Raw genomic sequence first — 22,659 nt, 5'->3', positions numbered from 1 at the left:
ATAATAATTTGTGTAAGAAAATTACCGTGATTGCCGTCATTATTCGACAGCTGTAATATGTTTTTAAAAAATGTTATAAATATTAAATTAAAAAAAGAAGGAAAGAATTTTTGGAGACTTTAGTATGTAATTTGGTGGAATAATAATTTCCTTTCCATTATTCTCCGGTTTTGCGGGTAGGCATCTGTTTCCACGTTGGCAACCTAATCCGAGGAAAACCATCGAAAACAAAAGAAAAGTTGACGACAAAACAAATCTGAAAGCACTTGTGCCAAACCAAGTTGGGGAACTCGTTCCCTACTGAAACTCCAACGACGCTCACTGCATCGTTCTCCCCAAAGCTACACTCTCTTCTCTTTCTTCTCTTTCTTATCTTCCGTTTACTTAATTTAAGCCTCTCTCTCTGTCTCTCTCTCTCTCTCACACACACACATCCCACGCCACCATGAGTCCCTACATTTTCGGAGTCATACTCCCTCTCCTCGTCACGCTTCTCGTACGCAACAAGAATCCTCCCAGAAAACGTGGCGTTCCGGTCCAAACCGGCGGCGAGGCCGGTCTGGCTATCCGAAACAGCCGGTTTGAGTCCCCGGTCCAGAGCGCGTGGGAAGGCGTTGCCACGCTCGCAGAGCTCTTCGAAGAGGCGTGCAAAACGCATGCCGAGAGGCTCCTCCTTGGCACGCGCGTGGTGCTGGCGAGGGAAGTGGAGAGCGGCCCCGACGGCAGGTCGTTCGAGAAGCTTCACTTGGGAGACTACGGCTGGCTCTCCTACGATACGGTTTTCGATATCGTTTCGAGCTTCGCTTCCGGGTTAGCCTTCCTTGGACATGCCAGGGAGGAACGCGCCGCCATCTTTGCTGACACGCGCCAAGAGTGGTTTATGGCTCTTCAGGTTCTGATGCCCGGTTAAACTCTTTTTTGGATTTGCTTTTTCTACGAATTTAAGTGTACACTTTTATTATATGAATTGCTTTAAGGTCTTTTATTTGATAAGAAATATTAATGTGATGATAACATACTGAAGTGTCGGTCTTATAAATGTTATGACAATGCTGTGATGTTACATCAAGATTTTTGTGAAATATTCAATATTAAATTTAAGGATAAATTAAAATTCTATTATTAAGATGATACAAAAATGAAATTTATGCAAAAAGTTATGGGATTAAGTTCATGAAATTGTATTTAAGGCAGTTTTCTGGAAAATATTTAAATTTATTAAGTAATTAAGTGAGATGGGATTTTTTGTGTAAAAAAGAGTAAGATTAGATTTACGTAATTATAAAAAAAAAGGTTTACGCTTGACATTTTATATCTGCAGAAATTTCTTGACTTGAACACACTTTCATTTTGATTCTAACACTTCATGTTTGTGAATTTTTTTATTTTCTATTCAATGAAATGTTGGTGGCAATTATTTAATTTTTACTTATTTCATTCACTACACACGACCTGGTCACACTTCTATGCTAATGCTGGAATTGTTTTTTTGCACATTAGAGTCGTCGCCATTCTTTTATTTATCAAGTGGGAAATTTGATTGGAAAAACTTACTTAAGAAATATAAAATCTGTCTTTAAAGTTTTTGCAAGATAGAAAGAAACTACACCTTCGTAACATGGGTAAAGTTGGTTACACGTGGTCCATGGGTAAAGTTGCACTTTGATATCAATTGTCATGAACTTAAAAGTGAAAACAACTTCTTTGCATAGGAAGGATAATATTGTGTACTGATAACTCTTCCCTATAATAAGGGGGAAATAACTTGACATGGTTTTTCTTTCCCTCGTTTTGCTTCTTCAGGGTTGTTTCAGGCGAAATTTGACAGTGGTTACTATGTATGCATCATTGGGAGAGGAAGCTTTATCATATTCATTGAATGAGGTTTTTGTTACTCCTCTTTTGTCTCTTATTTCTCACACATCTATGCCTGGGATGTCCTGCTAATTGCTGTATACCCTCATCACAATCCAGTGGATCTTACCCTTGGATAAATACGAGTTTGCCACGTTTGATTGTATATATAAGATGGATCAACTTTTTAGCACTTGTCACGTATATGACATGTGAGAAAAAAAAGGAAAGAGGTGTGATTAAATTTCTGAAGCAATATGGCCGGGCTCTTTTGATGTATGTTAAATAATAACTTTGCTAGGAAATGCACAGTAGCGATCAATGACTGGCTATCTGGTAGAGTACTAGAATGTCATGAACACAATTCTATTTCACTGCAAATGTCAATGTATAAAAAATGCTTCTTGCATTTTCTAAATCCTCTTCAATTCAGTGCACCAAACAAATTTTAGCTACATCATGAGGTGGCATTATATAAGCAACTAACACAAGGCTGTAGTTAGTTTGTAGGTTTTCTAAAGAAATAAACTAAAGTTATTGTCCACAATTTTTTGGTGAGCAAACTTGAACATCACACATCTCCTCAACCAATAAGTTCTAGCATTTTTAGTTTATTGAGCTTCCGAAAATTGAATCTGTCTCGTAAAGTTGTTTATATAGCCAGGGCTTGTTCTCACAGTTGTGATTTACTTTCTAGAACTTGCTGAAATGTTTTTGTGTTTGCCCTTGTTTAAGTTTGTGTGTTCTTTGTTTTGGTACGAACTCACTTTCAAAAACTTTTTCCAGACAGAGGTTACAACAGTAATTTGTGGGCGAAAAGAAATGAAAACACTAGTAAATATAAGTGGACAACTTGACACAGTGAAACGTGTGATTTGCATGGATGATGATATCCCATCTGATGCCTCTTCTATTGCGTATAACTGGACAATCACTTCGTTCTCTGAGGTTCAGAGACTTGGCAGAGAAAACCCTGTTGAAGCTGATTTACCACTTTCAGCAGATGTTGCAGTTATAATGTATACAAGTGGAAGTACAGGATTACCCAAGGTCAGAAGCATCTTTGAGATGTGTAGCTCTCCCAATTTCAATTTCTTGTATCCTTTTACTTGATTGACTGCTCTACACAGTGTTTTAGAATGTCTAAAATATGTTTTCTTTGCTTCTTTTTGTTCCTTTTTTATTCTCTTATTTATACTGGGTTAAGTTATTCACTTGCTCTTATAGTTTCTCCCGTTTTAAGTTTTAGCCCCTGCTCAAGAAAACTAAAGTTTTAGTTCCTGTGCACGCACAAAAAGTTAGTTTTGGTTCCTTTTACTAGCATTAGAAAACAATTTCTGACAGTGAAACCGCCACATAAATTATCTGCTCTCACAAAAAAACCAGGCGTGGTCTAAAATTTTCAGTTTTCTTGTACAAGGACTAAAACCTAAAATGGAAACAACTAGGATCAAATAAGTAGTTTAACCTTAATGTTATTTTGCTATTTCTTTAATCTTTCTTTTGCACAGGGTGTGATGATGACACATGGCAATGTCTTAGCTACACTCTCAGCTGTGATGACCATTGTTCCAGATATTGGGACCAAGGATATATATCTTGCATACTTGCCGATGGCTCATATCTTAGAATTAGCAGCTGAGGTATGTGAATACAGTGTTCTTGAATACATTCCATGAATATTTCTTCTTAAGGGCATTGATTTTATTTCCATACTAATTTCTTCTGTTCTCCTTTATTTCATGTTTTAAAAAACTTGCATACAAGTTAGAACTTGATGGCAGCTGTTGGAGTTCCTATAGGATATGGATCTCCTTTGACCCTTACTGACACGTCAAACAAGATTAAGAAAGGAACAAAGGGGGATGCTACTGCACTGAGTCCAACTCTAATGGCAGCTGTACCAGCAATTCTTGATCGTGTTCGTGATGGAGTGTTCAAGAAGGTACTTTGACTTGTGACTTGTGTGATTGCACTCCTACTTTGAACGCGTCAAGGGTACATGTATGTTAGAAAGCTAGTTGCATTGTTTGGATGAACTTTTCTTGCTCATATAGAAGAATACAAAAGAAGGTAAAATGAATTGAGCTTTTTGCTTTAGCCAAAATCAACTGATACGCTTTACATATATAAAAGTTCTAGTTTTTATATAGCTTCTCCAGAAACTAAACTGCATGAGTTAATTTTTGCTTGAGAAGTTCAATGCATTTTATCTTAGTTTTATCTCTTAAAGCTATTTATAGAGAAGTTTATCCAAACATGGTCTAGTTGGGCAAGATTGAGGACTTAAAAGCTTGTCAATACAGGTAAATGCAACAGGAGGGTTGCCAAAGAAATTGTTTTATTTAGCCTATGCCCGGAGGTTGCAAGCAGTTAATGGTAGTTGGCTTGGAGCTTGGGGTTTGGAAAAGGCTCTTTGGGATTTTCTTGTGTTCAAAAAGGTCCGAGCTATTCTGGGCGGCCGTATCCGTTTTATACTATCTGGTGGTGCTCCCCTTTCTGGTGATACCCAGAAGTTCATCAACATTTGTCTCGGGTTAGTCTTGTCATTACATGTATGCATTATCTTTGAAATAAATAAAAAAGAATTTTATTTTGGAATAAAAATGAGTGAAAAAGTGTAGAGGGTAAGACATTTTCCTTAAGGAAACCAAGAACATCAAAAACAGAGAAGCTCATTGATGAGGTCCTCTCAAGGCTCCTGGCCAGGAAAGTCCACTCGAAGTCCCCAAGTACCCAAGACACAAAAGAGAAACAAGCTTCCAAGAAAGTCTTGGAAGATGATTGGACCTTTTTGGCCATCTTTTTTGTAGGGTTTTGCTGCAGAAAGTAATGGCCAAATAGTCTAGGTATGGGATTTTGGTGAGTGTTGGTGGATGGTGTATATGGCAAATGGTGTTTATGCTTTTGGGGTGTATCTTGATGGCTAAAGGATGTGGAAAGGGTAGAAGGGTGGAATCTCAACAAGATTACACAATTAGATGCAAGAAATGGAACGAATAAGAAAATGGATGATAGTGCAAGTGGAAATGGAAAACGAGTGAGGAAGGATGGAGTATTTATGTTGTAATTAGAGGAAAACCTTCCTAATTAAAGAAAACATCTATAGAATCTTCCTAATTAGAAAAAATATCTGTAGGATCTTTTAGTTTATTTTTCGGTATATTGTTTTCTTATTTCCCTTTTTTAGAAGATTAGATTGTTACAAATAGAGATAAGGTGAATGTAATAAACATGAACGAAAATACTAAAATTCATTCTCTTTTTCAAGAATTTCCTTATTAGAGGTGTACACACCCTAGGGTCTACGGGTAGGGTGGCTAAGATCCTTGAGGGTCTCTTGAGACTCTTCTTGGAGAGTCCAAGAAGACAAGAGGAGAGGATCTTGGGAAAACTCAACCAAGCTCATTCTTCTCACAAAAGAACTTCACTCTCAAGTTTTCAAGTTAAAGTGTATTCTATTATAAAAAGGTGTGATTTTAAATGAAGGGGAGGTGCGCTTTTATTGCACTGCAAGCCTTTAAGGAGAGTTTGGGATTGCTAACATATACACTCAGGGTTTTTTATTCTACCCTAGGTTAGACTTATTCTAAAAACCAAACAAGCTATTTTAACCTAGGCCTATTTTCAAGCTACGTTTTTCATGTGGGAGACTTTCTAAAGGATAAATTACTTCATTCACTTTGTAGTGTTCCACAAAAGGAAATGTTACTAGTTTCTACTCCAGTGCTTTTGCCTTTTTGCGTTTCCATTATTATATTTTTTCATATATGTATGGTCATATTCAGTGCTCCAATCGGTCAAGGATATGGTCTTACAGAGACTTGTGCTGGTGGGACATTCTCTGATGTTGATGACACTTCTGTTGGTCGTGTTGGACCACCTCTTCCATGCTCATTTATTAAGGTAATTATGGATTAGATCAATTTATCTTCATGCAACTTGAATGGCGCATTTTTTTATTTTTGCTTATGGGGAGGGGAGTAATGTCATAGCATGGACCTTGCTACATTAATCATGAGAAGCAATACAAAACCTTACAATCATACTTGGATAACAATTCTTCATGGCGATCATTCAACACGGTCGTGTATATATGCATGGGTTACCTATCTTGAGTAAATCTTGTTAAGTCACGTTATGTAAAATTTCTTAGCAAGTGGAGAAATTACTAGAATAGGAAGCTTGTTCTTTCTATACTCATTTTACCATTTTCTTTTCACAAAAGGTCTTGTTTATAACCATGGTTGTCGTTGATTTTCTACCATTTTTAACTATCTAGTCTTAAGTAACCTGTGAGCATGTACCTTTTCTTAAGTTTTTTGAAAGATGTTTCTGGTGTTATTGTATCCTATTTCAACTACTAGAGTTGACCCCGTGGTAGGGGATTTGAGATGTATATGCATGAGGTCCTAGGTTTTACTCACTCAAAAAAGTTAACCTATCTGAGGTTTGTACTTTATATGTAAATATCAAAATAGAAAATATTTTCAAATCTATCCATAAATGTTTTTAAGTCACTGTTTGAATGTTTCCAAGTGTTACCTATGTACTTTACGACTTTGTGGAGGCCTTCTCACAACTCTAAAGTGGATGTATTGGATGTCAACTATTTCCTTTTTTTCTTCAATCTTGTTGTCATTGGTGATTTGTAGCTCGTAAAATTTTATAGAAATAGATAAAATCTATGATCTTCCTTGTATAATGGTGCAATGTAAAGGGGCCTCAAGATTGAGTCATCATTATGTATTTTCTACTCTAGATATCTAATCATGGCAGTTTACTTTTCTTTCTGGTATCCGTGAAAGAGTTTTTCTCATGCACATTTGCTTTTCTTACCACAGCTAATCAACTGGCCTGAAGGTGGATATTTAACAAATGACTCACCAATGCCCCGTGGAGAAATTGTAATAGGTGGTCCAAATGTCACTCTAGGGTATTTCAAAAATGAAGAAAAAACGAATGAATCATACAAGGTTTGTATTGATGGTCTTTTCTATTTTCTTTTTGGGGAGTGTTAGATGTTAAGTTGTGCGTTTATGTTAATTGGACTCAGTCCATTCTGTATTAAGGGCATTAACCCATATCTTACATTATAAATAAACTATCCTATGTGTATGCTAAACACATAAGGGAGATTTCTCCTAATCTTCTCTACTATTTCATATGGTATTAGAGCATATCCTAGCGAGTTCTAAGTGGACATTTCTGTTTCCACCCATTATCGGACCGCTATTGGATCATCCAATTTCTACTATCACGCACAAGATGTCTATACTTTAGCATGAGGGGAGTGTGTTGGAAGTCCCACATCGACTAGAGATCAGGCCAAATTATAATATAAAAGTGAGGTGCAAACCTCACCTTACAAGCTGGTTTTGTAGGATTGAGTTAGGCTTAAACCCACCTTCTAATATGTTCTCCACTATTTCATAGGGAGAAAAGACAAACTGGGATAATGTATCACATCCGATTTTCCACTGTTTACCTAAAAGTTCTGTGTAGTCAATTTGAAAGATTTCATCTTACACATTTTTTCTGTCCAATGTCTGTCTGTATTTTGTTACACATTTTTTATATGGGGGGAGGAAGAGATTAATTTGTACTTGTTGTGAAGGTTGATGAAAGAGGCATGAGGTGGTTTTACACTGGTGACATTGGCAGATTTCATCCAGATGGATGCCTTGAAATCATTGACCGTAAAAAGGACATTGTTAAACTGCAGCATGGAGAATATGTCTCCTTGGGAAAGGTATATATTATGGATAATACTTTTTTTTTTTTGGTTTTTTTTCAGGAAAAGTTGTGTTATTGAAAGGATCTCTAATACTTTTATTGCTAACCTCTCTTTTTAGTGTTATTAGTGTTAGCAATTTTTAGAGTTGTTAGTGTTAGCAATAAACTCTCAAACATGCTCTTTTTAACATTCATTCCAGTGTTGGTTAAAACTTTTAAAAAACTGCAGGATCAAGATCGGAATCCATTACTGTGAAAGTAAGAATCATTAAAATTTGTAGTTTTAAGAAAATTTAGCCAATAGTAAAAGGTTTGTTAGAGAATGTGTTACTGGCACTATACTGGAGTTAAAAGTGTAAGGGGAAATTCAAATTCTAAGTGTATCCTATGCTTAAAATAACTTGATAAAATATTACTCCTTTCCGAGAAATTAAAATTCCCATCTTCATGTTGTAGGTATTTAGGCATATTTTTCAACAACTTTGTAGCTGCACCATTCTAAAACATTTTCCTACATGACCAACTTATTAAATGCAGGTTGAGGCAGCTCTTATTGTTAGTCCCTTTGTGGACAATATTATGGTCCATGCTGACCCTTTCCACAGTTACTGTGTGGCACTTGTGGTGGGTTCTCAGTTCACATTGGAGGAATGGGCTTCACAAAAAGGAATTTCATATATCAATTTTTTAGATCTGTGTGCAAAAGAAGAAACTGTGAAGGAGGTGCACGCATCACTTGTAAAGGTATGCCCACTTTTCCAAATTCTCTTAACAACCTAGTGGTAATGATTAGGAATTAATGTCATTTTCTAGGAAGTACACTTGTCTAAATCAGCAATACATTATAGGCTTAAAAGTTAACTAAAGGAAATTTTGTAATTAACTTGAGTTACGTCCAAAATTATCTCGGGTTTGTCTTGTATTCAAACAACCATAGAGGCAAATTTAGAAAACAAATCACGTAACACTATATTTTGTACACAAAAAATGTGGAATGGTAAAAAAGTTGCAACTTGGATTTCACATGCTCTCCTTTGGGTTAATATTTCATCTTCTATGTCGTATTCGTAAATCATTAGCAATTTGGTGTCACTTGAGTGTAAAAACATATATTTTTAGTAAGTCTTTATTGATTATATTAGTAACAAGCTTGATACATACGATTTGTATACACCAGTTTGAGGAGGAGTATTACATATATTATCTTTATCTTTTATCTTTAATTAGTTTGATATTATCTCATTTTTTTTTTTTTGACTTAGCCTATATTTCTTCTATTATAAGTAGAGTATCCTATGTATATATTCACCAAGAGGGAGATTAATTTTATACATAGTTTTCACTATATTCAACATGGTATCTAGAGCCTAAGATTCTTTTGAGAAAAAAAAAATTGTCGCCTCTATCACGACACCTGCCGTTGTCGGCGACAGTGCTGCCTACTGTTGAACCAACAGCACCGTCGTCTACCACTGTTGCTGGTGTCGTTCTCGCCCTCCATTGCCATAGTCAAAGTTCTAGATTTGACCCATGATAACACGATTTTGATTGTCTCGGCTAGTTGTCGTAAGAATTTTGTCTTTCAACATTTATGTCTGAGTACCTTAGTTCTACTCTCTTAATTTTAGTTCTCTGCCAGAGTCTTTTTCATTGTTGTCAACTATTTGTTGCCTTGTCACCAATGTTCACCGTTGGGGGAGTCTATTTCTAGCTACTTTGAATAAAGAAGACCATTCTTTTGAAGAGTCAGATCTTCCACCTTCACTGTCTGTCATTGCCGTGTCGTCATTTTTGCCGTTACCCGTGAGATGGGGTATGTTTCTATGTAGTCCAATCTAGTCCCTATAGTCTATCGTTGTCAGCCATTGCAGGCCACCATCCGATACTGATGGCAATCTAGTACCTGTAGTTTGTTGTTGTCGGCCATTGCAGGCCCCTATCAATTACTAATGACAATTTAGTCCCTGCAATTTGTTGTTGTTTGCTATTCTCCACAGTTGTTGTTAGTTGTTTGTCAACCTTTGTTTCACACTCTTTATCAATTGGATGTCAATAATGCATTCTTCAACGACAATTTGCAAGAAGAAATTTATATGGAACAATCTCCCATATTTCTATCTTCTACTCAAATAAGCACGACTTTGATGGTTGGTTACATGACTGATTTTGGTGAGGGCATGGGACTCTAAGTAGGGCCACTTTTGAATATGAATATGATACATCTTGTTTAATGTCTTGAAAAGCTTTTATCATTGGGAAAATAGTGATCCTCCTTTTACAAAAGGGTCGTAATTGTGTGTTTTTTATGACCATGACATTGACATTTTATTGTGCTGTCCTTTATCCTTGACTTATACTATTTAAACCAAGTCATTGATTTGGCATTTTATCATGACAATAAAAAGGATCAAATTGAGATGGCATTTTCTAATTTCTACATGGTTAAAGAAAACAACCAATAATTATTGTTGGAAGTCCTACGTCGTCAACTAGAGATAATACTAATTTAGAGTATATATATGGGTGCAAACTTCACCTTACAAGCCGATTTTATAGGATTGAGTTAGGTTTAAAGTTCACTTCTTAACATGATATCAGAGCCATAACTTAGAGCTTATCCTAGTGAGATTTATGTTTTCTGGACATATCATTCCTCCTCTATCTGGCTACTATTGGATCATCCATTCATGTCTAATTCCACACACGAGATGTATATAGCTTGGCTTGAGGGAGGTGTATTGAAAGTCTGTTAGGTTCCTAATTATTGAACCTAATCGTTCTCGCTCTCAGAACAATATGAACAGTGAAGAAGATGGATGAAAGAGTTGTATTATTTAGAAAAGAATGTATCTGTACAAGGACTGGGAGCATAACCTCCCTGGCTGAGGGCATAACTCCTCTCTACAATAAACTAGATATAATATCTCTAACAGTGGCAATTCCTCCTCTAATGACTTCCATTCTTCTTGGATTTTATTAGCTTCCAACATTCAAGTCACTTCTTTTCCAGAATTATAATCCCTGAAGAAATTGTCTTCGATGTCTTTCAAAGCTTCAAAAAGTTCTCTCCCCTCTGCAGGTGCCTCACAAACAGCAAGGCCCTTCTTTTGTTCGTTGGTCCACCTCTTCACAAAATCCATCCTTCTCTCTTGGCCATTGATTCTTCCATCCACTTTTCCCTCCTTAGCCTTCATTCTAATTGTAAGCCCGTTCGGCCAATTACTGCGAGATTGTTTGAACTATAAGACCGTTCGACCTTTGAATGTAACTGTAAGACCATTTGGTTCCTCCTGTCCTTTCACGTTCGGAGTCGGCGGTTCTCTTCCATTCGCTTCTGAACCGTTCGGTTCCTTCAGTCCTCTTGGGTTTGCAGCTTGAAGTCCTTCGTCGTTCGGCTCCGATCGTCCTGTCACGTTCGGCTTTGCCAGTCCACTCCCGTTGGGTCCAGCAGTCCTCTCCTGTTCTGACCGCTCGGTCACTCTCAATCGGCCTCGGTTATAGCGATCGGCCTCGGACCGTGACACCTCACCGCATGTTCGTTCCCAAAATGACTTTCGCTCAACATAGGTTACAAACCTTATTACGAGGGTTCCCTTCAAACCATCCCATGAATGATTCTTTGCTTTCTCCTTCCAAGCTTTGAACCAGTACCAAACGCTTCTCTCCATACTGAATTCCACTATGCGCACCCTTTCTTTCTAGGGATAAGGCTAATTTAAAATATATAAATAGATGCAAACCTCACTTTACAAGCCGATTATCTAAGATAAAAGTAACCTAAAAGCCAAGGAAGGCGAAGTAGATTTATGTAGCTGATGTTTCATCCTTTTTATATATTTATACAGATTTGGTGATGTTTACTCATATAAAATTTGCATGTTATAAAAAGTCCCTAGGAGACAAAGGGGCCTATATTAGGTTGTAAAGTTCATTTGTAACTTGATATTAGTTCTCGATTTTATATCTTGTAACATACGTTACACCAAAGATATCCCACTTAGTTCCCTATTATTAGTTATGTTTGGTGGGAGTCCCAAATTTCAAAATTAAAAGAAAAGGTTGGCACTTTTTCTAGTATGCATACATACATTCTTTGAATCAACATTCCATGTGTTCCTCCTTTGTTATCTTAGTCTGTGAACGAGTTAAAATATTCCTGTAACATTTTCTTAAACCTCAAATTGTCAATCTCTTTCTACCAAATAGCGCATTTTATTTCTCATTTCTCTCTTCCTTTTTTTTATCTCACCTAATTGTATATAATATTGTGAAAAAATATTAAGAATAGAAGTTCTCTTAATGAAACTATTGGCAGGAGGGAAAGAAGGCTCATCTGGAGAAATTTGAGATTCCTGCAAAAATTAAACTGCTTTCTGATCCATGGACCCCTGAGTCTGGCCTTGTCACTGCTGCTCTCAAACTCAAGAGGGAGGCAATAAAAAAGACTTTTAATGAGGAACTGACAAAGTTGTATGCTTCATAGGCTAAGGACACTAATCTTTTTACCAGCATTTCCCATTTGCATAGGGCAGGTAGAGGTGAGAAGGGTTTTGTATTTTTTTGTTAATCATTTTGTTTTTTCCATTTGAAGTTTATCATGCAAAGTGAGGCTTATTACGAGCAGAAGGCCAATACGTTGAATAATTTAATTTACTGAAGTAGTAACACTGTAAAATGAACTTTGATCTGACGTTATTGTTGTATCAATTTTCCAATTATAGAGTTACTCAGTATGTTATGTTTGTTTGCCACTTTTCCCTTCTTAAAAGTTATTTGTTCCAAAACCATCGGCCATCCTGATTCCGCTAAATCAGGAAGAAAAATTTTAAGGGACTTCTATAGTAAGCTTTGGTTTAATCTTAGTGTTAAAAAAGGGACTTTAAGTTTTTCAAAGAGGATTCTTGTGTGATAAGGTGCTATTAGTGTTGTTAGGACTCTTTATTCATCCCTTCATCCCTCAGGTCTTGTTCACTTAAGTGAATTTGGTGGAAAGGATTTGAGAGGATTTGATGATAAATTTTTGTTGTTGTTTATTTGAATATAGTTGGAGGTGAGAAAGTAAATTTGGAAGTAAATTTTTTTAATCTGTCATATAAATTAAATCTTATATTAATTCTCACATTTTATTTTTAAATCTACTCCCATTTACTTTCAAATCTATTTAAATAAACAAAAAAAAAATTATCTTCAAATCTTCTTAAATCCTCTCAGTTATCTCCTTCAAATCCACACAAATGAACAAAGTCTTAAGGTTTTTTTTTTGAGGAAAGTGTTTTTTTTTTCTTTTCTATTTTCAAGAAGTGGCTTTTCTTTTCTCGTGATTATATAAAGAAGTTAAAGGTGTGTTTCATGAGGTATTCAAGAGTGGTTTTCTTTCTTTGTGGTTATATTTTTCATTATTTTAAAGGTTTTGTTACAAGTTTCATATCATATTAATGGTTATAATAGTCGATTGTTTTGGTTGTTTTTATAGTGATTTGTGATCACTCTCTTTAGAGTGATTAACCAACTTATTATTGATTTGAACCCGTCAAAAATTTTTGTATGACTTGTTTTTATTTCTTATTCTCTTTGTTTCGTTGCAACAAGATTAAATTTTCGCACATTTTATAAAAGTTTAATACTATGATATTTTATTACAGTTTAGTATAAGTTCAAAGTCCGATAAAATAAGTTTTGGATACTTGAAAAGTTTTAAAAATCAGAACTTTAACTTTAAAGTAATTCATCCCTTATTAATATTGTTCAACGTAACCTTTTATTCTAAAAGTTAACAAAATAGAAATTTGCATGATCCTTAATTATAATACAAGTTCAAAGTTTAAAGTTTGATAAAAATAAGCTTTAAGTAGTTGAAAAGTTTTAAAAATTAAAACTTTTAACTTTAAATCAAATCATCCCATGTTAGTTTTGTTTTGTTTGACCTAACCTTTTATTCTAAAAATTAACAAAGTTAGAAATTTGCATGATAGTTAGTTATAGAGTTATTTCTTTCACCACTCCAACTTCTTTTATAGAGTTAAAAATTAAAACTTATTAATATTTCTCCAGTTTTTTTTTTTTTAATTTCAAAAATAATCTTAGGTTAAAACTTTTTAACTTTTACCATTTATTTTTATTTACCTTTTTTAAAACCCTAAGTCTTAATCATAATTAGCTTTTTATTTTCAGATTCACGTTTTGTGTGCTGATATGCGGTACTGATATGCGGTGCTGATATGATTTTCTGTTTTATCTTTCTGTTACTTGCTTTTTCTCTCTCTTCCCTTAGTGTATATATTCACACGTTACCCATTTAATAAGATGAGTCATTCAACAACATGATTTATGCTTGCGACATGTATCCTTTTGCCATGCTTCCTCTGACATTTGTCATGGTATCCAGAGCCTAACGGTCTTCTTCCCCATCTGCTTCTACTGCCATGGGTGACGATACCGATCCTTCTCTTAATGTCCATCACTTTTTATATCTCCATCCCAATGAAAACCCTGCACTGTCCTTAGTATCCCCTTCTCTTGACTCCACAAATTACCATTCCTGGAGCAGATCTATGCTTACTGCTCTCAGTGCCAAGAATAAAGTAGAGTTCGTTGATGGAAGTGCCCCACGACCCCTGTCTTCTGATCGTCTTTATGGAGCCTAGAAACGCTGCAATAACATGGTTGTCTCTTGGCTCGTGCAAAACGTTTCTTCTTCCATCAGGCAGAGCATTCTTTGGATGGACTGTGCAGAGGAGATCTGGCGTGATCTTAAGTCTCGATATTCGCAGGGAGATCTCCTTCNAATTTCTGCTCTCCAACTTGAAGCTTCTTCTATTAAGCAAGGTGATTTAACAGTCACTGACTATTTTACTCAACTTCGTGTTCTTTGGGATGAACTCGAAAANTTTCGNCCAGATNCTGTCTGTGTTTGCGNTGTTAAATGTNTTTGCCAATTTTCTTCAATTCTTGCTCAAAGAAAATTAGAAGATCAAGCTATGCAGTTTCTTCGCGGATTGAACGATCAGTATGCTAATGTTCGCTCTCATGTTTTATTGATGGACCCATTACCTTCTATTACCAAAATATTCTCTTATGTTGCGCATCAGGAACGACAATATTCTCTTCCTGATATTTTTCATGCAGAAACAAAATCAAATTCTATAAATGTCGTTACCTCTCCTGCTTTGACTTGCAATTTTTGTGGTCGACCTAGTCACACTGAAAGCACCTGTTACCGGAAACATGGATTTCCCAATACTTCCTCTGATATTAAGAGCAACAAAGGAGTCTCTACGCGTGAAAAAATTTGTTCCTATTATGGAAAAACGGGCCATATAATTGACGTCTGCTATAAGAAGCATGGCCATCCTCCTGGTCATCGTCTATTTAATGGAAAATCCTCCTCTGCTAACAGTGTCTCAATCACTGACAACAAAGCTGCTGATAAGGATACGTATGCTTCTGAGATTCCTGATATTCGATTTACTCCTCAGCAATACCAAGCTTTATTGGCCCTGATTCAGCAACCATCTAATACTGCTTCAACATGAACTTCCAATCCTGCACACATTAATCAAATTGGTTCGGTTTCTTCTTCCATACACACACCACACTCTTCAGGTAGCATTCAACCCACCATTTGCACAACACACACATTCAACACTGCTCCCTGGATCCTTGATTCAGGGGCCACAGACCATGGTTCCTATTCTCTTCAATTTTTTACTTCTTATCATACCATTGCTCCTGTCACTGTTAACCTCCCTAATGGCCATCAAGTCACAGCCACTCATGCTGGCACTGTACACTTCACCTCCACATTTTATCTTATTGATGTTTTATACATTCCTTCATTTACTTTCAATCTTATTTCCCTATCTAAATTAGTTTTGAATACACCTTACCACATTGTTTTCACAGCTGAATCTTGTCTCATACAGGATGCCAAAACCAAGATGAAGATTGGTTCAGTTGATGTGAAGAATGGTTTATACCAACTGGTTCCTCANCATTTCCACCCTCACCGAATCCATTCTTTTGTTGTTCACCCTAATTGTAGTATTTTACCTATTGACCTATGGCATTTTCGCCTTGGCCATTTATCCAATGCTCGTCTACACACTATGCAGAAGATATATCCATGTTTGACCAGAAATGATAATTTCATTTGTAATTCTTGTCATTATGCAAAGCAACGCAAGCTTCCTTTTTCACCGAGTCACTCACATGCACAAAAACATTTTTCTCTTTTGCATATGGATATATGGGGACCCTACTCCACCTCATCTTTGCATGGTCACAGATTTTTTCTCACAATTGTGGATGATAATACACATTTCACTTGGGTTTTTTTAATGAGTAATAAAGCTGACACTCGCAAACTCATTATTAACTTCATTGCTTTTGCTGAAAAACAGTTTCATTCTCATGTCCAAATCATTCGCACAGATAATGGTGCTGAGTTTTCTATGCATGACTTTTTTACTTCTAAAGGAATCATACGTCAAACATCATATATAGAAACTCCACAGCAAAATGGAATTGTCGAACGCAAACATCAGCATTTACTTAATGTTACTCGTGCTTTACTTTTTCATTCCAACTTACCTTCATGTTTTTGGAGTTATGCACTTTTGCATGCCACTTATTTGATTAATATTATTCCCACACCATTTCTCAATAATAACACACCTTTTCAACAACTTTATGGTCATACATGTGATATCTCTACACTGAAAGTGTTTGGTTGTTTATGCTATATTTCTACGCCTACTGCTCACCGTAAGAAATTAGACCCAAGAGCTCATCCTTGTGTTTTTCTTGGCATCCCACCCACTACTAAAGGCTACCTTGCCTATGATCTTCATACCCGTAACATTGTCATCTCACGCAATGTTTACTTTTATGAGGATCATTTTCCATTCATCCATCTCTCATCTACTGGTTCTGATATTTCCACTGTCTACCCATCTTCATTTGTTCCTAATATCCTATCCCCTGATTTCCTTTCTTCCAATACCCCTGCCCCGATGCCTTCCCCTTCTCCTAGTCCTATACAACCAACTTCCCCTTCACACCAGTTACGACGATCTAGTCGTGCTCATCATCCCCATTCTTATCTACAAGACTACCATCAATCCTTCACATCAACCACTACCAATCTTCATCCAGGTATGCACTACCCCATTCAAGATCATTTATCTTATTCTCATCTTTCTAACAAATTTCAATCTTTTATTTCTTCCATTTCCACAATTCCCGAACCTCATTCCTATGCTGAAGCTGTAAAACATGATTGCTGGAAAGAGGCCATGAAGGCTGAATTGGAGGCTTTAAACCTGAATCAAACTTGGACTCTCACATCTCTACCACCAAATAAACACGTCACCGGTTGTCGTTGGGTTTATAAGATTAAGTATCATGTTAATGGCAGCATCGAACGCTACAAAACGCGTCTTGTAGCTAAAGGATACACTCAGATGGAAGGTTTGGATTACATTGCAACTTTCTCCCCTGTTGCAAAACTCACCACGGTTCGCTTATTATTAGCTCTAGCTGCAATCTTTAATTGGCATCTCAAACAACTAGATGTGAATAACGTTTTTCTTCATGGTGAATTAGATGAAGAAGTTTACATGAATCTGCCTCCCGGTGTTCCTGCTGCTTTTCCCAACCAAGTGTGAAAACTTCAAAGGTCGATTTATGGTTTAAAGCAAACCAGCCGCCAATGGTTTGGAAAGCTCTCTGCATTTCTCATTCAACATGACTATAAACAATCTGCTTCTGATCATTCTCTGTTTCTGAAGATTTGTGCGTCATCTACTACAGCTATTCTTGTGTACGTGGATGACATCGTTCTTGCTGGAAATAATATTGAAGAAATTACCACTGTCAGCAATCTCCTTGATAATGCTTTTAAAATCAAGAACTTGGGCAATCTTCGATATTTTTTGGGTCTCGAGGTTGCCCGCAACAACACTGGAATTCATCTTTCTCAACGGAAATACACTCTCGATATTCTGAAAGATTGTGGTATGTTAGCCTCTCGCCCTGTTGCCATGCCGATGGATTATACTGCTCGACTTTCCACTTCATCTGGCACCCCACTTCCCGACTCTTCCTCCTATCGTTGGCTTCTTGGACGCTTAATTTATTTAACTACAACTCGCCTGGATATCTCCTACGTTGTGCATCATCTCAGTCAATTTATGTCCTCTCCGACGACTGCACATTCTCAGGCCACTTTTCGCATTCTACGATATCTAAAGCAGGCTCCTGGTTTTGGCCTCTTTTTCTCCACCAAAAGTTGCATTCAATTAAAAGCATTCAGTGACTCCGACTGGGCGGGTTGTCTCGACACTCGTCGCTCCATTACAGGTTATTTAGTTTACATTAAGGATTCCCTTATTTCCTAGCGCTCTAAAAAGCAACCTACAGTTTCTCGTAGCTCCTCGGAAGCAAAATACCGTGCCCTTGCCACCACCACCTGTGAGCTCCAATGGCTGACTTATGTGCTCACTGACTTACACATACCCTTCAAGCAACCAACTCTTCTCTATTGTGATAATCAATCTGCCCTCCAAATTGCTGCCAATCAAGTCTTTCATGAGCACACCAAACATATCGACATTGACTGCCATTTAGTTCGTGAAAAGGTTCGCTCGGGACTGGCCAAGTTGCTTCCTGTGTCTTCTCAACAGCTTGTAGACATCTTCACCAAATCTCTATCTCCTTCTCTGTTTTCTAATCTTCGTACCAAGCTGGGAATGTTCAATCTCTATTCCCAACTTGAGGGGGAGGGGTCTTAATCATAATTAGCTTTTTATTTTTAGATTCACGTTTCGTGTGCTGATATGCGGTGCTGATATGATTTTCTGTTTTATCTTTCTGTTACTTGCTTTTTCTTTCTCTTCCCTCAGTGTATATATTCACACGTTACCCAATTAATAATATGAGTCATTCAGCAGCATGATTTATGCTTGCGACATGTATCCTTTTTCCATGCTTCCTCTGACATTTGTCACTAAGTGAGTCATCTTACCCTCTTATTTTTTCTATTTCTCTCTTTCCACAGAGAACCCCCACCTCCTCACTTTCTATCTTCCTCTCTTTGCACATAAACCTCCTCATTTTCTCTCTTCCTTTCTTCTTTGCAGACAGTCCCCACCTCCTCCTTATTTCTCTTTGTTTCTTCTTTTATTCATGCTTGGTGCTTGGTTCATACTGTTGTCTGTGTTGTAGATCGTGTTGTGAAGTTTGGTGTTTGGTTTGGCTTCCAAGTTAGTAGTTTGATTTTAAATATATATATATATATATATATATATATATATATATATATATATTGTGTTGTGCTTTTTATGTGGTGTGAATGTGTTGTGTATAAATATGTGCTTTACTGTGTAATAGGAAGAAGAAAACTGAGAAGGCTTAATCGGATGTGAGAAATCCGTTGAGCCTTCAACAGATCTCCATATCTGTCGACGGATGTCGAGAACTGTAGAAGACTCAACGGATTTCCCACATTCGTTCAAGTCTTTCACCAATTTGTTTTATTTTTTACACTTTAGTTTATTAATTTATTGTTTTGTAAATTAAATTATTGATAGTTTTTAAATTAATTAAATTTAATTATAGTTACGAAGTTATACATTTCATTTTTTAAATTATAGTTATTGAATTATAGTTTTTACAAATTCTAGTTTTTAAATCAATTCAATTTATATTGTTTTGTAAATCATTTGTAATTAATTACGTAATTATAATTAATTTTATTTTATTTTATTTAGTGAATTAATGATTATTAATTTAATTATAGTTAATCGGTATTGTGTAATTTTTTTTATTTAATTTATTTATAACATTCAAAATTATTAAGAAAATAATTAAAAACCTGGAAACAGATGTTGATATTCGTTGAAGTCTTAAACGAATGTCGATATTCGTTGAAGTCCTAAACTGATATCGATATTTGTCGACGGATATCGACATCCGTTGAAGGGTAGAGGTAAAATGTGAATTTTTTTAACCATCGTCATTTAAGTTTTTTACAGGAATAAAATGGAAATGAGGAGGTGCAAGCAACAACATGTGGTGATGGAGGGAGTAACGCTCTTACATTGGTCAGTACATAGGATGCTCAAACGCACAATTGATTTTTCACAACACTAGCACATGGGATAACTAAGATTAATATTTTGGCACACAGAATAAAAACATAACGGCACACAAAATAACTAAGCTGACTAAGACAATGTGGGAGAACAAGTCCTTCATCTCTAATTTCAGCATAATGCTACCAACGCATAACTTGATATTTTCAGCATGAGAAATGCTACGAACACATAACTTTGAACAATTTCTTATGTCCCCATCAAAATAAATATGCTAAAAGAGACTGAATAACATTTCTCTTCTGGACATAATATTAGCATACTTCGAGAGACAATAAAGTTAGTCAGAATCTACAAGTTTAGGATGATCAAGAGGTGAAGGTTTTGGGGTGTTTGGATTGAGAGGGCTTCCATGCTAAATTGGTTCAGGATATAAAGAAGCTTTTGTTGAAGAACTTAGTGGTGGATCAACGGGATTGTAATCAGTTAGACTCACTTGAATCATATCACTCATGTTATTGATGCCACTTTCAATATTATTCCCATTTTCCTAAAATTTCAAAGCAAACAATTGTAAGATGCAATTCAGCTGAAATTAAAACACAGTCAAGAGTTTAAATTTTCATGCATTTTGTAAGTGTTAAAGTTTTGCATCAATTATTCAATAAGTAACATTCATTCTACATATTACTTTCAAGGTACTTAATACATCAAATTTAGTATGTAATAACTTCATCATCATTAGGTTTTGATTGGTCTAACTAGCATGATCAAGTGTCATGATCAAGTGTCAGAGATTAAGTCCAAGGATTGCAAAGCATTCATACCTTCAATTTCGTCTTTTCTGCAATCCATGTGGCTTCATCACCATTGTTGGTTTATATAAAATCTGAGATGCCATGATAGGATATAATATGTATGATAGGAGGAAACATATTAAAAAGTAGTTGTAAGTTGAGTTAGGTTGTTAGGATGGGTGAGGTTTTCTTTATATAGTTGGGGGGTCCTAGTATAGAGGAGACTTTTGAATAATTTTGTATATTGAACTTTATCTCTTTCTGAAAGGGAAACCCTAAGAAGAGAGAGTGTTCTCCTATTTTGTGTTCTTTTCATTTTATATAATAAATAATATTACTCTTCTTTCTCTTTTCAATTCTGGATTCCTAACAAAATTGGTCCGACCTGTCGGATCATTGAAGGGAGAAAGAAATAGAAGGAAGAGTCAGCATGTTGGAAAGAGTAGTAGAGGAACTAAGGGAGGAAACCAAGGAAATTCATCAAGAACTCAAAGAATTGACTAAAGCTCTAAGACAGAAAGCCAGGAATCAGGATAGGAGTTCAAAAGGAAGTGAGGAATTTGTTTACAGAGCAAGAAGTGGAAGGAGTGAGGAGCTTTTTCAAGAAATCGTGAAAGGAAAGGAAGTGGTAAAAGATGGGTGTGTATGTTGAGAATTTTTTTTTGTAAGACATCAAGAAAGCAAAGGAACCCTTAGATGGAGGAGAAAATTCAATCAATTGGGAGAAAAGAGAAGAGGATACCATTGACAATAATGGAACTAGGAAGGGTGAGGAAGAACCACTTTTCCTGTGGGTTGAAGGAGTGGAGTTCTCCATATTTGAAGGGAATGACACCCAAGGTCAAACAACAAGGGCAATGGATGTTTCTGAAGTTCAGAACATCAAAGGATCAACAAAGGTACACCCAACTATCAATAACATGGAAGAAAATGTAGTCCAAGGGTTTAAGACTCGGCAACAAAAATCCAAGTACATTTCTTGGGAAGATCTTTCTAAAGCCCTCTATAGGAGTTGCAGGGGTAGAGAATGCAACACCATTTTTCAAAAGTGTGAGGGTAGAAAACAAAATGACATTGTTGGAAAATGGGCAACAATTAAACAAAAAGAAAGGATGGAAGATTACATTCTAGAATTTGAAGTAGGAAACGGTAATAGGGGTGAATTTTGTTATGTTATTGATGTACTGTCTAGTAATAATAAGCAACAAGATAGTTTATAGGACATGGATATTCTTTATATCCATAAAGATATTGGCATTTATGAAATAGTGAAAGAGATGAGGGGAAATCTCCCTTGTGTGTCTTTGCATACACATAGGGTAATGTATTTATAATAATACGAATGTGGGCTAAGCCCAAATACAAATGAATATGTAAAAATAAAATAATAAGAATAAGGACAATGTTTCCCTAATAAACATATATGGACTATGTTTCCCTTAAAAAATGATTGGAAAATAGAAAACAACTCAGAACGATTCTTCATTAAAAACAACCAAGTACATCTGGAGTTATCATCAATAAAAGTAACAAAATACTAAAATCCTAAAGTGGACTTAACACAACTAGGTCCCCAAATATCAGAATGAACTAATGAAAAAGGGGACGACGCTCGTTGTGAAACACTACGAGGAAAGGAACTACAAGTATGCTTTCCTAACTGACAAAACTCACACGTCAAGTTGGATAACTTCGACAAACTCAGAACAAGCTGCTGCAGTTTGGCAAGACTGTGATGACCTAACTGAGCATGAAGAAGGGATGGTGACTCCATGATGACGCCAACATGTGGAGAAGGGCGGAGAAGATATAGGCCATGAGACTCACATCCTGTGCCAATCATGTGTTTTGAACTCCGATCCTGCAAACAAACATAATCTTTAGTGAATGAAATAACACAACTAAGGGAATGAGTTAGACGACTGACAGACAATAAATTGAAACGAGACCCAAGGACATAGAGTACATGATCAATGGATATGGATGGAAAAATATGAGCAGTCTCAATACCATGAGATGAGACTCTAGACCCATCAGCCATTATTACCGAGGGTCAATTATCCGGACATAACAAGGAAGAAAACAAGGACTTGTTACCAGTTATATGATCGGTGGCGCCTGAGTCAAGGACCCAAGATCCGAGGGAGTGAGTCAGACCAACAAAAGGTGTACCTGTGCGT

The 22,659-nt window shown here is 36.2% G+C and overlaps 1 protein-coding gene across 2 annotated transcripts; it reads left to right on the top strand.

The window, feature by feature from the left end:
• The first annotated feature begins 171 nt into the window (after positions 1-171).
• Positions 172-12,341, top strand: LOC106764867 (long chain acyl-CoA synthetase 9, chloroplastic). 2 transcript variants are annotated; one of them, XM_014649295.2, is made up of 11 exons: positions 175-892; positions 1,804-1,884; positions 2,641-2,904; positions 3,366-3,497; positions 3,626-3,799; positions 4,161-4,390; positions 5,643-5,760; positions 6,699-6,830; positions 7,472-7,606; positions 8,128-8,334; positions 11,906-12,341. In XM_014649295.2, exons 1-11 carry the CDS (start codon positions 446-448, stop codon positions 12,071-12,073), a joined length of 2,088 nt encoding a protein of 695 aa, XP_014504781.1. In that variant the 5' UTR covers positions 175-445; the 3' UTR covers positions 12,074-12,341. The 2 variants fall into 2 exon arrangements, with proteins under 2 accessions (XP_022638022.1, XP_014504781.1); XM_022782301.1 differs by lacking the exon at positions 6,699-6,830 and having other exon boundaries at positions 172-892.
• Positions 12,342-22,659: the final 10,318 nt, after the last annotated feature.

The sequence above is a fragment of the Vigna radiata genome, chromosome 6, assembly GCF_000741045.1.
Source record: "Vigna radiata var. radiata cultivar VC1973A chromosome 6, Vradiata_ver6, whole genome shotgun sequence".
Taxonomy (NCBI): Eukaryota; Viridiplantae; Streptophyta; class Magnoliopsida; order Fabales; family Fabaceae; genus Vigna; species Vigna radiata.
Note: the sequence above shows the minus strand (reverse complement) of the source record. Positions and strands in the feature narration are given on the sequence as shown.

What these genes read in the sequence shown, in the direction of transcription:
- LOC106764867 (XM_014649295.2), top strand. Translation starts at nt 446, where the DNA reads ATGAGTCCCTACATTTTCGGAGTCATACTCCCTCTCCTCGTCACGCTT. An exon ending in AGTGGTTTATGGCTCTTCAG is followed by an intron (nt 893 to 1,803) that starts GTTCTGATGCCC and finishes TTGCTTCTTCAG; the next exon opens with GGTTGTTTCAGGCGAAATTT. An exon ending in TCTTAGAATTAGCAGCTGAG is followed by an intron (nt 3,498 to 3,625) that starts GTATGTGAATAC and finishes CATACAAGTTAG; the next exon opens with AACTTGATGGCAGCTGTTGG.